This window comes from Pteropus medius, unplaced genomic scaffold (assembly GCF_902729225.1).
Source record: "Pteropus medius unplaced genomic scaffold, Ma_sr-lr_union100, whole genome shotgun sequence".
Classification (NCBI taxonomy): Eukaryota; Metazoa; Chordata; class Mammalia; order Chiroptera; family Pteropodidae; genus Pteropus; species Pteropus medius.
In genome coordinates, this window is record NW_024347791.1 from 30,762,811 (window position 1) to 30,777,605 (window position 14,795).

Genomic DNA, 14,795 nt, shown 5'->3' on the forward strand with positions numbered 1-14,795 from the left:
CTTCAAACTGACATGCATTTGTTTAACTATTGTAACTTCTCCAAAAAGAAAGAAAAATTTTTCAAAATGCTCAAGTAAAAATTTATGGATAATGAAATGGGATTGTGTTAGAAGTTATATTGTACAGATGTGAAATTTTAACCTCATGAAATGAGGGAAGGAAATAAAGGGGTTTTGTTTGTTTGTTTGTTTGTTTTTATGGCCAGGGTAGTATTAAATTATTTCTTAAGTTTAGCAAAAGCGTGCATGTATCAAAACCCAAGGAGGATATTACAATAGGAAAATAATGAAAGAAAAATAACCACTTAGTAAATATGCCAGGTACTAATCTAGTTCCTAGAGGGGAGGAGGTGAGTGGGGAAAGACAGAAATTCCTTATAGAGACTGTATTTTTATATTGGCAGACAGAAAATTATAATACTTAAATATATAGTAAGTTAACAGTTGGTAACACTATGGTAAAAAATCAGGACAAGCACAAGAGGGTGTAGGGAGGTATTTAATTTTTAATGTGTTCAGAATAAGCTTCTCCATCTTTTTCAGAAGTTTGAGCAGCATTTTCCTTTATAAAAAACAACTTAAATTTTTAAAAAAGTGTCTAGTCCTCAAAGAGTTAGATGTACAGTCCCATTAAGCTTTAATGTTAGACATTTTATTTAACAGGAAAAGTGTTTAGATTTTAGTGAGAACAAAGATATGGGAGAAGGGAATGGAAACAAAGTTTATTAAGGAAGAAGAGGCCAAATAGGGTGTAAAATGTAAGCTAGGGAGTAAATAGACCCACTTTTATATTCTTCATCACCTAAGATAGCACTTTAAATGCTCAGGTTTTTTGGTGGTGGTGAATGGTGTGGTGGTGTGGTGGTAGTAGTAGTAGTAGTAGTAGTGGTAGTAGTAGTAGTAGCAGCAGCAGCAGCAGCAGCAGCAGCAGCAGTAGTAGTGGGAGTGGGAGTGGGAGTAGTTAGTAATAATAATAATAAACAGCTAATAATAATATTTTTAACACTGTGTTTAGCACTTAATGTACATTGTTTCAGTTAATCCTCACAACCCTCTGATTAAACTACCTCCATTTTACCAACAAGAAACTGAGCCTCTAGGAAGTTCAGTAACTTGCTGGTGACACTGATAATATATGGCAGAACAGGGATTAGAATGTAATAGATGAACCCCAAAGCCTATGGATATACCGACTGTATTTTAGGATACTTTCTCTTATCTCTGTCTCTGTGAAATGGCTCAAATGATACTTACTTACTGCTTATAATTGTTATTATTTTTCAGGGACTTTGAAGTTTTCAATTATCTTTTCCATTTATATGTGTGTGTATGCATACATGTATGTATGTATGTATGTATGTATGTGTGTATGTATGTATTGAACTCCACCGAGGGCTGTATTAGAGTAAATTTGGGGAAAGGTGTTTCTTTACAGCCTAAGTCAAAATTATTTTGAGTTCAAAAGCACCCTGGCATTTTGTAAAAAAAAAAAAAAAAAAAAAAAAAAGTTGAATCTGCATGGTCAGAACTCATTTCAATGACAATGTGGTTAAAAGGTAAATAAAATTCTGTTCATCTTTCTTTTGCAGTTCTAAATAATTGTAAGTTCATCAAATAATTGAACTTACAAGTCCTTTGGGTAATCTTTAATGACACAAAGAGCAACTATTTTTGAGGAAGGTGAGGCTAGAAACGTGGGCAGGTTTTTTTCATTATTATTTTTTCTTGAGTTATTGAGAAACGATGACACTTTTTAGTTCAAGTTATATAATTTTCTAAGACAAAGAAGAGTTCCTAATTAGCCAAAGTATTCTATAAAGTATTTAGAATATTTTTCTATTAGAAAGAGAGAAATATATAGCACTCAGTATTTTATATTATTATTCAATTTTCTCTTTACTGATGTGAGTCATTAAGCATGACTAAGAATAAACTAGTAACAAGCATGAAAATGTCTTTCAAAAGCCATAGTAATCTATTAATTAATATAGTAAGTAATGATATTTGATCCCATTATTCACTGAATTTGTTTTATTGTTATTGTGCATTGTAGTTTCTAAAAATTTACAGACAAGGAAGTAAATTTACAGGAATTGGAGTGCTAAAATCTGAAACTTATTGTTGATGAAACAAGCACATCCTAGATTGTACTAGAAATATATTTCTATTTTACACTTAATTAAAATGTGTGATTGTCATTTAAATTTTTAATGAAGACAGTCTTCACAAACTTGAATGCATAGGTAGCTCATACATGAAGCTCATACATGGGCACCAAAATTTTAATGTGAATTAATTAGTAAAAAAACAAAAACAAAAAAGCACATCGCCCCCTTAAAGATAAGTTGGACTTCCCATTTTATTTGAAAATATACTTTGATTACCTTTAATAGTAAATTCTCTATTTTCACATTGCTCTCTGTTTTTATTTTATTTTTAAAATATTATAGTATCGGGATATTTTTTTAAAACTAAAGTTAGAGAACAAAGATAAATGGATATTTTCTAAAGTAACAGTAATAAATGCCACATTACCATAAGTGGTTTTAAAAAAATAATTAAAATATCAGAACTCATTTCCAGTGATGAATTTTTAGGTTAATATATACTAGATCACAGAAAGATGGAAATGCCTACACACACACACACACCCCTCTACTTCACACTAACACATATACCCATTTATAAAATATACAGCAACACATCCAAGTCTTTGATATTCCTACATCTGGGAACAGACCAGAGAAAGCAACTGAAAGTTGTACTTATGGCCCTTTCTGTGGCTCAGGACAATGAACTAGGCTATATTTAACTATATTTGTAAAATAAAGGGATATTTGTAAAATATCTATTTTAAATGCTATATAGCCATAACAAATTTTGTAAATTATAACTGGCAATAAATAAAATTCAGTTTGTGAAACATAAAAAGGGAAGAATTACATTAGAACATGTGGCAAGTCCTGTGCTGGTTATTTATTTCGAGACTTAAAATATAAAATTCTCCTTGCTTTTCAGCACCTATTCTTATTCTGGTATGTTTTTTCACAGTTCCTTAGAATTTCGTATCTAATGTTTTCTGCCTTTGAGATTCTCTCTCCTGGGGTCATTCAGATCCCAGAAGTTACTGCAATTATAATAATATGGATGGATTGCTGAAAGACTCAGATCTGAAAATAACATACTAGATACATACATACACACACACACACACACACATATATGTATGTATATATATATATATATATATTTTTTTTTTGGACCTCCTTTACTTGTTTCTCCAACCTCAACCCCTGCATCTGGCAACCACCAGTCTGTTCTCTGTATCTTGACCTTGGTTTGTTGTTTCTAAATATTTAAATAGTCTTAATGACATCCAAATGGAAAGGGACCTATTTGATTTTCTTTTAAAAAGAAGTCACCATAACAAAATTCTATTATTCTATCATTCTTTTCGTACTATATTTTCCAAAATTGAGCAAGGTAAATATTTTGGTCCAATATTTTGTATTCACTGATTTTGTATTGATATATTCTAATAAATATATATTTGTTTTCACATTTTAACATGTCTTCAGTGATTGCCTTGGTAGTTGTTTTTTTTTCTCTTTATTGGAGATATATAAAAAAATTCATCTTAAAATCACAGATGTCTTAGATCTAAAGATATATGGTAACTTAGCTTTGTCACCTTGATGGTCATCTAGTCACTAGAAAACCCCTTTTATTGTCACTCAGTTTGAAACCTCAAGAGAGTTGTACCTTACAATGCATTTCCTTAGCTTCATCCATGGGAGCGAAGTGAGTTTAGTGCAGAATGATATAAATGATAGTACTTCTTACATCAAAATCCTTATACTTTGAACAGACACTTTAAAAGTGACTGAGCAAACACAGCAGCTTTTGAAGTATTTGAAGAGCCATTGAATTTAAGAGTCTTCATGCCTTCACTTTTCTTTAATCTTATTAGTACAGGTCTTCAAGACATGGCTCTTCCTTGGTTTAAATTTAAGGACATAGATTATAAAATAATGCTTACAACTTCTTACCCACTTCGACCTGTTGATAGGTATATCAAATACCTAGGAAGCTCTTGAATTTAAAATAAGAAGTAATATTTTTAAATATCATTCGAATGGATAGGGACTGATTTGATCTCCATTTCAAAAATAAATCTTCATAAATAGATTCTATCATTCTATTATTTTTTCCTATTCTATTTTCCAAACTTGAGCAAGGTAAACGTTTTGGTTCAATATTTTGTAACCACCAATAAAATGACCAAATGAACCTAATGAATGAATCTAGAGCAAATGCAATAAACTTCACAGGTATCCAGACTCCATAAGGAATGTTAAGAATTCAGTTCTTTAATGCCCATCTTTTAAATTTCACTAGATTAATCACTTAGATGAATAGCACTTATTCTGCTTTTCTTATTTTTATTCTCATATCATGTTCATTTTGGCATCTATATTCTTCAAATCTCAACTTTAGTATTAAAACACTTTGCCTGATTCTCAGCATAAAATAGGCACTTACTTGCAGAGAGTAGGGTAATTAGATCTGCATTTGACTTATGTATACATCCTAGCTCTACCTCTAAACTGGTTGTGTGTCTTTGGGGAAAATTATTCTCCCTTTCTACTTCTGTTTTTCCAAATTGAGCACCAATTTCCTTACCATCTTCGTACCATCAGTTGTACATCAAAACCTCATTGATGTATCTATGTCTCTCCATTTGCACTATCCAAGTTTAGCCATATTACTATCCATGGACCACTGTTAGACTTCTGACTGTTTTTTTCGACTTAGAATTTCCTTTGTCTATCTTATTCTATCCCTGACCTCCAGATTAATTTGCTTGTCATAACCTTTCTCACAAATCTTCAACATTCTCATACTTAATTACCAAAAGAAATCTGAATATCTTAGCTTAGCCTTCAAGATTTTTTATATACTGATTGTCAATCCTTCTTTTGCTTCTTGGCTCTACCCGTCACCGAATATAGCTTTTTTGATTTATTTATAGATATTCTTGTGCATGTCTAATCTCTCCTTACAGGTTATAAATTGCATGTAAACTAAAGTGATATCATAGTCATTTTTTTTAATCTTTTACAGTGCCATATACATTGTAATACTTAGTAAGTGAATGGGGGAATAAAGATAGTTTATTCTACTTTTTTTTAAATATTAGAATAAGGTATGTAATTTGACCTTTCTTGGTGAATCAAAATATCAGGTTCAAAGATGTATTCAGACCCTGTTATGAGAAAGCCCTCAGCTAGGTATAGAGAGGTAGCTATGAACGAAAGAGGGCGTGTTAAGGTATCTTGCTAAATTTGTTTTATCCACTCTGGAATTGGAAACCATATAAAGAAAGTAGTTTAAAATAAGCGTAAATGGGATTTGAGTTCTATTTTCAGAGATTTTTTGTTTGTTTAGTGGAAGATGAGGATTTGATGGGGGTTTTGTGCTCTTTGGGTCTCATACTGTGAGAGTGTGCATGCAGAGGGAGTGAGGAATGGCTGAGTGGGAGAAGAGGGAAAAAATTCAGTTGCTCAAATAACCTCTGTAAAATGTTTTTATTTTAAACAATATTTCTACCGATGGGGTATTTCTGATACTTGAATAATATGTGGTAGTAATTTACAATGATAAAGCTTTTTCACAATCATTACTTTTAATTAATGTTTTAAATTGTTGGGCTTTCTATAGTTTGTTTGCATTTTCTAAAGGAAGTTATGTGTTACCTGGGTAATAACAGGGCTGGGTAATTCTAAAAGTGGCTACAGCAGAATTGTTTCTTTAGATCAGATAAATAGGTCTAAAGTGATGTTTCAAAACTTTCATTATGGGTTTTGTTAGCTTTTCCTTTATGGCTACAAATTACGCGCGCGCGCGCGTGTGTGTGTGTGTGTGTGTGTGTGTGTGTGAATAGATTCTATTTTTAAGTATGATGATCCCTTTCAGTGTCAAAAACAATTGTTCTTTCAGTATCCTTGATCAAGAAAATATATAGGCAAAAACTTACTTTAAATTTCAACTTTTTAAACGAATCTGCATTTTATTAATCAAAAAACATGCACATTATTTGAAATATAGTATTAAATGTGTATAATAACAGAATTTAGTCCTCAGACACTGTCTAATGTGCATATAGATTCCCAGTCCCTTATCACAACATAATTACTCATTGAGTTCCTTATAATAACATGACTACCAGTGATTGTCATCTCACAGGTTGGGATCCACTGCTTTTGATGATACACTTGCTTTCCTCAGACACTACTACCAATAATCTATGCTGTTAACCAGTAATTTAATCATTCAATGAGTTCGTTATAATAACATGACTACCAGTGATTGTCATCTCACAGGTTGGGATCCACTGCTTTTGATGATACACTTGCTTTCCTCAGACACTACTACCAATAATCTATGCTGTTAACCAGTAATTTAATAGTTGATATTTTATTTTGAAGTCTTAAAAAGTATTCTAAGACATTTTTTTCTCTAAACTATAGTCTTGGTTTTGTTTTTGCTTTTTGAAGATTTGTGCAAGTATTTAATGAACTAGGATGAAGAAAGGAAAGCTAAACTTTTAATTTCTTTCATTCCACAATACTTCTTAATATTTATTTACTACATCTCCAATTATTTTCACTATCCATATTTCACCATTAAATAAGTTGGTATGTTCAAGTCATTTCCAGCTGTATTGAGTGACTTTAGAATGTGCCTATTCTTGATATTAATCTTTTGAATCTCAATCTCTCTGTGTTTCTTTCTCCTTTAAACACATTAATATGTTTATTATCAGTTTCAGTATGAATCAGAGCAGGCTGTACTGGATTGACTGAAATGGAGCCACTACTTCCAGCAAAAGTTCCTGTAGGAAATCCATCTCTATCTCCTACCTAGACAGGGTTTCCTAGGCATGAAAATGGTGGTCTTTGTTTATTACCTATATGTACTTTTAATGTGATAATTTTTGCTGTAATGAAAATATACAAACATTTCTGAGATTAAAGATTTACCAAGCAGGAAAGGAAAACACAAAAACACTTAAATCTATCTATATCCCTCCTTAGGCTAGAAGAAATTTAAGATTTCTAAGTACCGATACATATTTTCTTAGGGAGTTTTGTATCAAAGTGTCATGTCTAGACATTCTCAGTATAATAAATTTGAACATAATAACCATAGCTTTTATTTTGTTGTAAATATGGTAATGCTAACAGGTTTAATAACTCACTGTGAAAAATCAGATGTCACATTGTAGCAGATCACATGATTGCAACATGAATCCACCTGTGGAACGATGGATAGTAGGTTTACATGGTCTTCTGTGTTAATAACATGCTGCCTGTAACCAGCGGGAAGAGTAAGCCTGCTTGCTTCTGTACTTTTTAAACCACACGTGGATACTTGGTTCACTTCTGTGTTCCTTACTTTAATAGCCAGGATCTGGAAAACTGGAATGAATTCAGAGATTGCAAGGAGTAAAAAGCCATATCAAATGAAGGATGATCAAAAGTTCTGAGATGTATTTAATATGTATTTATGCATAGCGGACACATGGCGATAACATCGCTTTTGTTAAATATTTGAAAGGTTATTGTATTTTGAACTTATTCTTTATGGATTTTCTGGGTAGAAATAGTTCCAAGGAGTCAAATTTCTGTTTACTGTGGTAGAGAATTTCTAGCAAATGGAATGGGTTGCCTTAAGAAGAAAGCTGATTCTCCATAAATAGGTATATTCAGTCCCAGGCTGAATGATCATGTGATGAGTTACGATAGAAGAATAACAAATATCCCATGGGGGTGTAGACTAGATATCTTATGAAAAGCCCCTTTAGGACATGAGAACCTGTGAAATTTTAGAAGAATGAGTGACACAAATTATGATGTCACAGTATTTGAAATACTCACTTTTAAATTGCTGCCTCAGAATATATTTTATAATATCTTATTCAATTTCTGAACTGTTCTGATTCCTTAAGAACTGTACATTCAAAATTGTGCTAGATTCAGATGCAGCTGAATATGGAGGACACCAGAGATTGGACCACAACACCGATTTCTTTTCTGAGGCTTTTGAACATAACGGGCTTTCCTATTCTCTTTTGGTAAGTAAGGTTAAACTCTTTTCGTTGTATTTAAATTTAATTCTCTATTTTTAAAATGCTCTCTTTTTTTTAGAAAAAAAACTAAAATTTTTATTAATTTAATGTTTACTTTAAAGGATGGTTATCAGTTTCTATTACTTAGATAGAATTTATTCTCCCTACTGCCACTGGGATCATCTTTCTAAAACCCAAGTAAAATCCTGTCGTTTCTCTATAACTCTTTAATGGCCTTCCATCATTTACACAGTAGTCTATGTTCTTGCAGTTGACTTGCAAATCTACTTTTCTAGTACAAATTCCTGTAGATTCTTCCTGAATTCCAGTCATCCATAATTACCTACAGCTCCATAAAAAATGAGGTTTTTCATATGTTCCTTACTGGGACATATTGTACCCTCTCCCTAAAATGTCTTCCCTCAAATTATATATTTGTTGAATTCTTATTGGTTTTTCAAATTTGTATTCAAAATTTCTATCACTATAGAAAGTGATGTTTTTGTCTAAAGAAATAACAAATAAGCAACATGAAAAAATATAGGGTTGGGGTGGATAGAGAAGGAGAACTGTGCTGAAGAACCAGATGCAGTTTATGGTACTGGACTGAATTGGATTTGGAAAAACTTACAGTAGGAAATTTTTGGTGTACAGTTGGGGAAGTTTGAATATTAATAGGATTAAAAATTATTTCTCAAAAATAATAAGGCATTTTAAAATTTTCATTTCTATTTTGAACATTTCTATTTTTAATGCTACAATTTACTTCCCTTCTGTTCTTGCTTTCTCTGTAACAGTTTACATTAAGCAGATTTCTACATTATTGACTGCCTAATGAAGTTTAATTTAAAATACTTTAAAATGATCAATAAAAATATATCTTTTTTTTTCAGGTAGTCAATTAAATACTGAATTCATTTTAGTTGTAAAATTTTCTGGTTTCTTCATATTACTGAGGAAAGCATTAAAATTATATATATAAAATTATATATATATATAATTCTACATATATATATAATTTTATATATATATATATTTCTGTTATTAACATAAATGAAAGAATCTTGCTTTAAATTACTAGGTTTAAATTCTCTTAAAAATGTAGAATTTAGAAACTCTCCAGATATGAAAGAACTCTTTGTTTACTACTTTTGGCCAGATGATATGCTCAAGTCCACGTCTGCGTTCTATTTTTTTCCCCTTTTCCTGATTAGTCATACGCCTGTCTCTCTCTCTCTCTCTCTCTCTCTCTCTCTCTCTCTCTCTCTCTCTCTCTCTCTCTCTCTCTCTCTCTCTCCTCTTCTCTCTATGTGTCTCTCTGTCTCTCTCTGTCTCTCTCTGTCTCTCTCTCTCTCTCATCCTCTCCGTATTCTTCTATCTCTCTGTCTCAAATCTGCATTTTTTAACCATGAGAGGTGTTGGATTAAGATTTGTTTCTCTTTCATGAGGCCAGGATGTATTCAGCTTTATTATAAGCTGTTAAATTCTTTAATTTTTCTTCAGTTTAGGTATAAGTCAAGCAGGAGAATCTATATGGGACACTGACTTCCTCATTTTTCTACTGTATTCTCACCTCTTAAAATGGTGCCAGCACCTCACTTTGTAAGCCACCACATTCTGCACAGAATTGATGTGCCAAAGACAGTGACATAAAATAAATGAAAGAGATCTGGGATGAACAAGATCAAGTTGTTGATTATGCACTCTGAAGAAAGTACAACAGCCACAGGGGATTTAGGTTTTACCCTCAGTGTATGTGTGCATATGGGTAGTGTCAATGGTGATATTGATATATCTTTAGATATAAATACCTGTGCATTTTTAAGAGGGAGAACGCAAAGGTGCTATCACATTCTTTCTTCAAAGAATGATTGCTGAAGTTCGTCAGAACACTCAATTTTGCCATATAACCTAAGATGGACAAAAATCATTTTGGAAATGAATAATAAAATTATCTTAAAGCTCTGAAATAACCAGAGTTAGTGACCGTTCAAGGGTTAGGGAAGATAATTCAGCTTGTAAAAAGGAGTCATAGAGAAGCAGCAACCAATTGCTCTAAGGCTGAACTTTAACCAATGAAACCAGACATAAAAGAGAAAGATTCAGACAGCAAAATTCTTATGTAGTGAAATTCTTATTTTAGTGAAAAGACCACAGAATGTTGTGACAGAGAACTTGGGACCAATCCCCTAGTCTTCCATTTACTAGCTACAAGAACTTGAGTATTTTAACCTTTTGGTGCTGCCTCAGTTTCCCCCATCTGTATAAGAGGATTAGTAATAGTATCCTCTCTACAGCAAGAGATTCTTAGGACGCACGAATTCATTAGCAAGGCCAAGCTTTTTTTTTGGAAACTGCAAAATGCTTTTACAAATCTATTTTAAAGTTATTGTCATGGCTATTCAATCATTTTTTTAGGTATTTTAAGGATGTCAAGACACTACATGATTTGAGGGCACACAATTAAGAAGACTTATACCTAAAATTATAATCTTAGGTATAGACCCACAAGATTTGGGGGTGGGCACAAAATACCTTGGCATCCTTTCAGTTTTTGTAAGAGCAAAGATATTCTGTCACAATTAAAATAAGCTAACTAACCAATGGTAGCAACAGCCAGAAGATAATTTTCAAGCACTAATTGCATTGATTTTGCAAATATGGAATGTACAATTCTAAATTCACAACTGCAATGGAGAATCACATGTCTTGATAACATGTAGAGGAATATAGCACTGCAAGCACCTGGGAAATAGAATAGAGCTTAACCACTGCCTGTAATAGAATTCTGATTCAACTTGGTCAGAAAGATAAAGATTAATTCTGTCTTCCCAGCAGCAGCAGCAGCATTTGTTTTTTATGACTACAGGTGCTTCAGGAATTATTCATTTAAATAAGTCTTTAGGCTCCAGACGTAGTGATCACTGGTTTTAATATAAGAATAAGGGAGCCCATGTAGACCAGAAAACCCCATCAAACAGATTCTTCCTTGCAAGAGTTATTCTTCAAAGAGCCAGAGGGAAAAATACATTTAAAAAACATACCTATTATAAGAATGCCTCATTATAATGGTACTCTTTATTAAATTAGTTCTTATGTGCTGGGATGCAGTCAGACTTCTTGAAGATAAGTGCTATAGGTCTCATTCCACCACTAATGAGAGATCACTTCTACCTCCCACATACCTGGAATAGAGAGGGGAAAGAGGGTCAAAAATGTAACTTTTCCTTTTTCCATGAAATGTCTGTCCATCATAACTAGTTCACAGTATTTGCTAAAGCTTAATTTGCAAGCTCAATAATCCAAAGGATCTGCTGAATAAGTATCAAATCTGTTTTCAAAGATAGCAACAAATAGAGCTCGAAGAAATCTTAAAATAGCCATACATGCCATACATGTTGCAGCATCAGCAGGTACCTCTCCAGCATCATCTGTATGTGCTTCATCAGTTGAAACTGTAAAATCAGAGAACTGTATGCATACTACCGCTGAAACGTGTTTCCTAAGGTCAGAGTAGCTCACAAATGCCAAGAAGCAATAGGGCAGAACTTCTTCTCCATTCTGCTTTACTGGCTTTTATTGAAAAGTCTGATTTAGGATAATCATTACTCTGTATTTTCATTCTTGATACAGGAACTTATATGTTAACCTATATATTAATCAGTGTACTGGAGGCCAAGGGCAGGGTGGGGTGGGGTGGCTTTCTTATTCTGCTTCATAAATTAGAATTTTGAGCACAAATGGAAGAACAGAGATTATTGAACCTGAAATGAAACTAATTAGATTCCTTTACAGTAACTCAAACATTCTCAGCAGTGAAAAGTGAATAGTGCAATAGTTTTATCATTTATTACTTTACCAGTTAGGCTCCTTATCATTAAGAAGTAGATCTGTGTACAGTAGTCATCCTTAATCAAAGGGGATATGTTCCAAGGCCCCTAGCGGATGCCTGAAACCATGGATAGTACCAAACCCTATACATACTATTTTTTTTTCCCTATACATGCATGCCTTTGATGAAGTTTATGAATTAGGCACAGTAAGAGAGTAACAACGAAATTTATAAAAACTAGAATAGTTATTAAATTCATAATACAAATTTCTCAAAATGTCATTATTTTAAAACTGCATCTTTAATGATCAAAACTAACAAACTATATTAGTATTTTGATTTTTTAAGAGTTGTAAGAGTTCTTTATCGCAGGAAACTTAAGGGAAAACATTGTGTTCATTTGCAGCATTGAGATGCATTAGACATATAATAGTCTCATTCAATGCATATATTAATCCCACTGTTGTTTCTTTATTCATTATTTATTTTTTCATTTAATCATCATTGGCACTTGCTTTGTCTATTGGCACCTACTAAGAGTTAGAAATATGAACATCCTTGGCCTCCGCCCCCATATAGCTCAGAGTCTAGTGGGGAGAATTGATCATAACTTGAAAAAAATCACAAATTATGTTAAATATTCAGAAAGAAACAAAAATGGTGCTGTGATAGAAAATGAAATGGAGAAGTGTTATCAAGGAACACCTCTTTGTGGAGCTTGGATATTTCAAGATCCAAGAGATAAGGAAATCGTGAAGTAAAGGGTGTTCTGAGCAGAGGGAAGAGCATGGTAAAAGACCCACAGAAAGAGAAGGGTGTGACTGACACATTTAAGGAAATGAAAGACCCCTGTAGCTGGAGCTTTGTGAATGAGGGGAGAAGAGACAATGCTTTGAGCTGAGATGAGAGATGTATTTATGCAAGGAGGAGCAGAGTCAAGACTCTGCAGGGTATGAAAAAGATGTATATTGTTTTTTAAGTGCAGTAGCAAGCTTTTTGATTGTCTTAAAGTTGTGAGAGTCCCCCATACATTACATTTAAGTTTTTGTTCTTAAAATGACAGGTGAAAACAAAAGAACAGGATGATAAAGAAGTGTCTCGATGTAAAGCAGTGTTTTGTATATTACTTTTATTCACTTGCATAGCCTGACGTTGTGACCTGTGGGGCAGCCTTTTTTTACCACCTGATGGTGCCTGAACAGCCATGAATGCCTGGTATATCCCTCGTGTCCGAGGAACATTGGTTTTCATAAAGCATATGGAGCCTTCTAGTGACAGTTGCTTTAATGGAGTCTCACATTGATGCCAGAACTGTTGGAACTGTAAAACGGCATCTCCTAGAGCCGGTAGAATTGTAAAGATAACTGTAACTTTAAGCAAATATTAGAGGGTATCATGTCTCTGTACTTAATGATATCACATTCAGTATTTCTTTCAATCACACTGACATGATTCTGTCGACTTAGGTATACATTCCAAGCCGAGTGGCCCTCATCCTTCAGAACGTGGACCTGCCTAACTGAGGAGACGTGCATTCAGCCTCACAGGCGGAAGATGTGTGTTTTGTTTTCCTGTTCTCTTTGTCACATTGCTTATAATGTGTAAGCATTTCAAAATACAGTGTCTAGCCAAAACATCAAATGTTTGAAATTCAATATTGGTTTATGCAAATGAATATCAAACTTTTTTTAAGAAGTAGAGGGGAATATTTTTTAAATTTCTGGGATTCTAGACCATATTTTCCAGATATCTAAGCAACTAGGATTCTGAAATGAAGTATAATATATAATGTCTTTAAACAGCTTTATTTACCTGGCCAATTATTTGATGCTTTTAAGTTCAAATTTGAATCATGTGTCATACATGATTATTTCTGTTGAATGTATACAATATTTTGTTTAAGGTGGATATCTGGTGGCTTTGTTCTAATATCTCAATTTAAATTACATGGTACCAAGATCGTTATAATGGTTTTTTTTTTTCAAACTGTTTTTAGAAATACTGTACTAAATATGTAGCAATAATATAAAATTAAAAATTCTATATAGCTAATATAAAAGTCATTATCTATGAACTTATACATGCTTCATTTTGCATAAGTTTTATTGTAATCTCTTGTTTGCGTAGTATCTTGGTTGATGCCGATATCTCTTTCTGAAGGCCTGAATTGGTAATTGTAACATTTCAGAAAGTATCTTTTACTTTCAGTCAATAAAAAAAAAATTGCAAAATTGTCTTTGCTAATGTTTATTTTTCTCTACTATTATTGGGATTGATTGAGAATGAGTATTAAAATGCCTGTCTCAACTCTGATACCTTCCCCACATACCATGCATATGTGCATGGTGGACTGTGGAGGTTAATAATATTTTTTTCTTTAGGTACTGTTTTGTAACTTGAAATTATATTAATCAATTCAGATATCTAAACTACTCCCCCGCTGTAAACTTGAGCACTTGTAGAAGCTGAATTTACCATCTTAACTCAGTGGGATACTCAATCATGAAATTGCCCCTTGGATTATGAAATAGTAAGCTACAGGTCTAAAATCTTTGATATATAACTTATTCATGACCAAGAAATTATAATGCACTTAAAAGACATAAAGTATCAGTCACTTTTTAAAACAAAAAAGATTTAATTTTTTTTCTTCACATTAATACTGTTTTTTGTTTGTTTTTAGCCTGGTTATTCATGACTAATAAGGAGTACTTGAAAGTCTTTCTATTAAAAACTGATTCAGCAATTGATGAGACTAGCAAAAGAGATTTTATAACTAAACCTATATATTAACCATCTTCTTTATAACTTTTTCAAGTAAAGCCTTGACTG

The 14,795-nt window shown here is 32.7% G+C and overlaps 1 protein-coding gene across 1 annotated transcript in view; it reads left to right on the top strand.

Annotated features, from left to right (window-relative positions):
• GBE1 (1,4-alpha-glucan branching enzyme 1) overlaps positions 1-14,197 on the top strand; it is a 239,461-nt gene extending 225,264 nt beyond the window's left edge. Inside the window, exons 15-16 of the mRNA XM_039878273.1 lie at positions 8,020-8,137; positions 13,430-14,197. Coding sequence (XP_039734207.1) covers positions 8,020-8,137; positions 13,430-13,486 — 175 coding nt within the window. The 3' untranslated portion in view covers positions 13,487-14,197. The remainder of the gene's footprint in view (positions 1-8,019; positions 8,138-13,429) is intronic.
• The last annotated feature ends 598 nt before the right edge of the window (positions 14,198-14,795 follow it).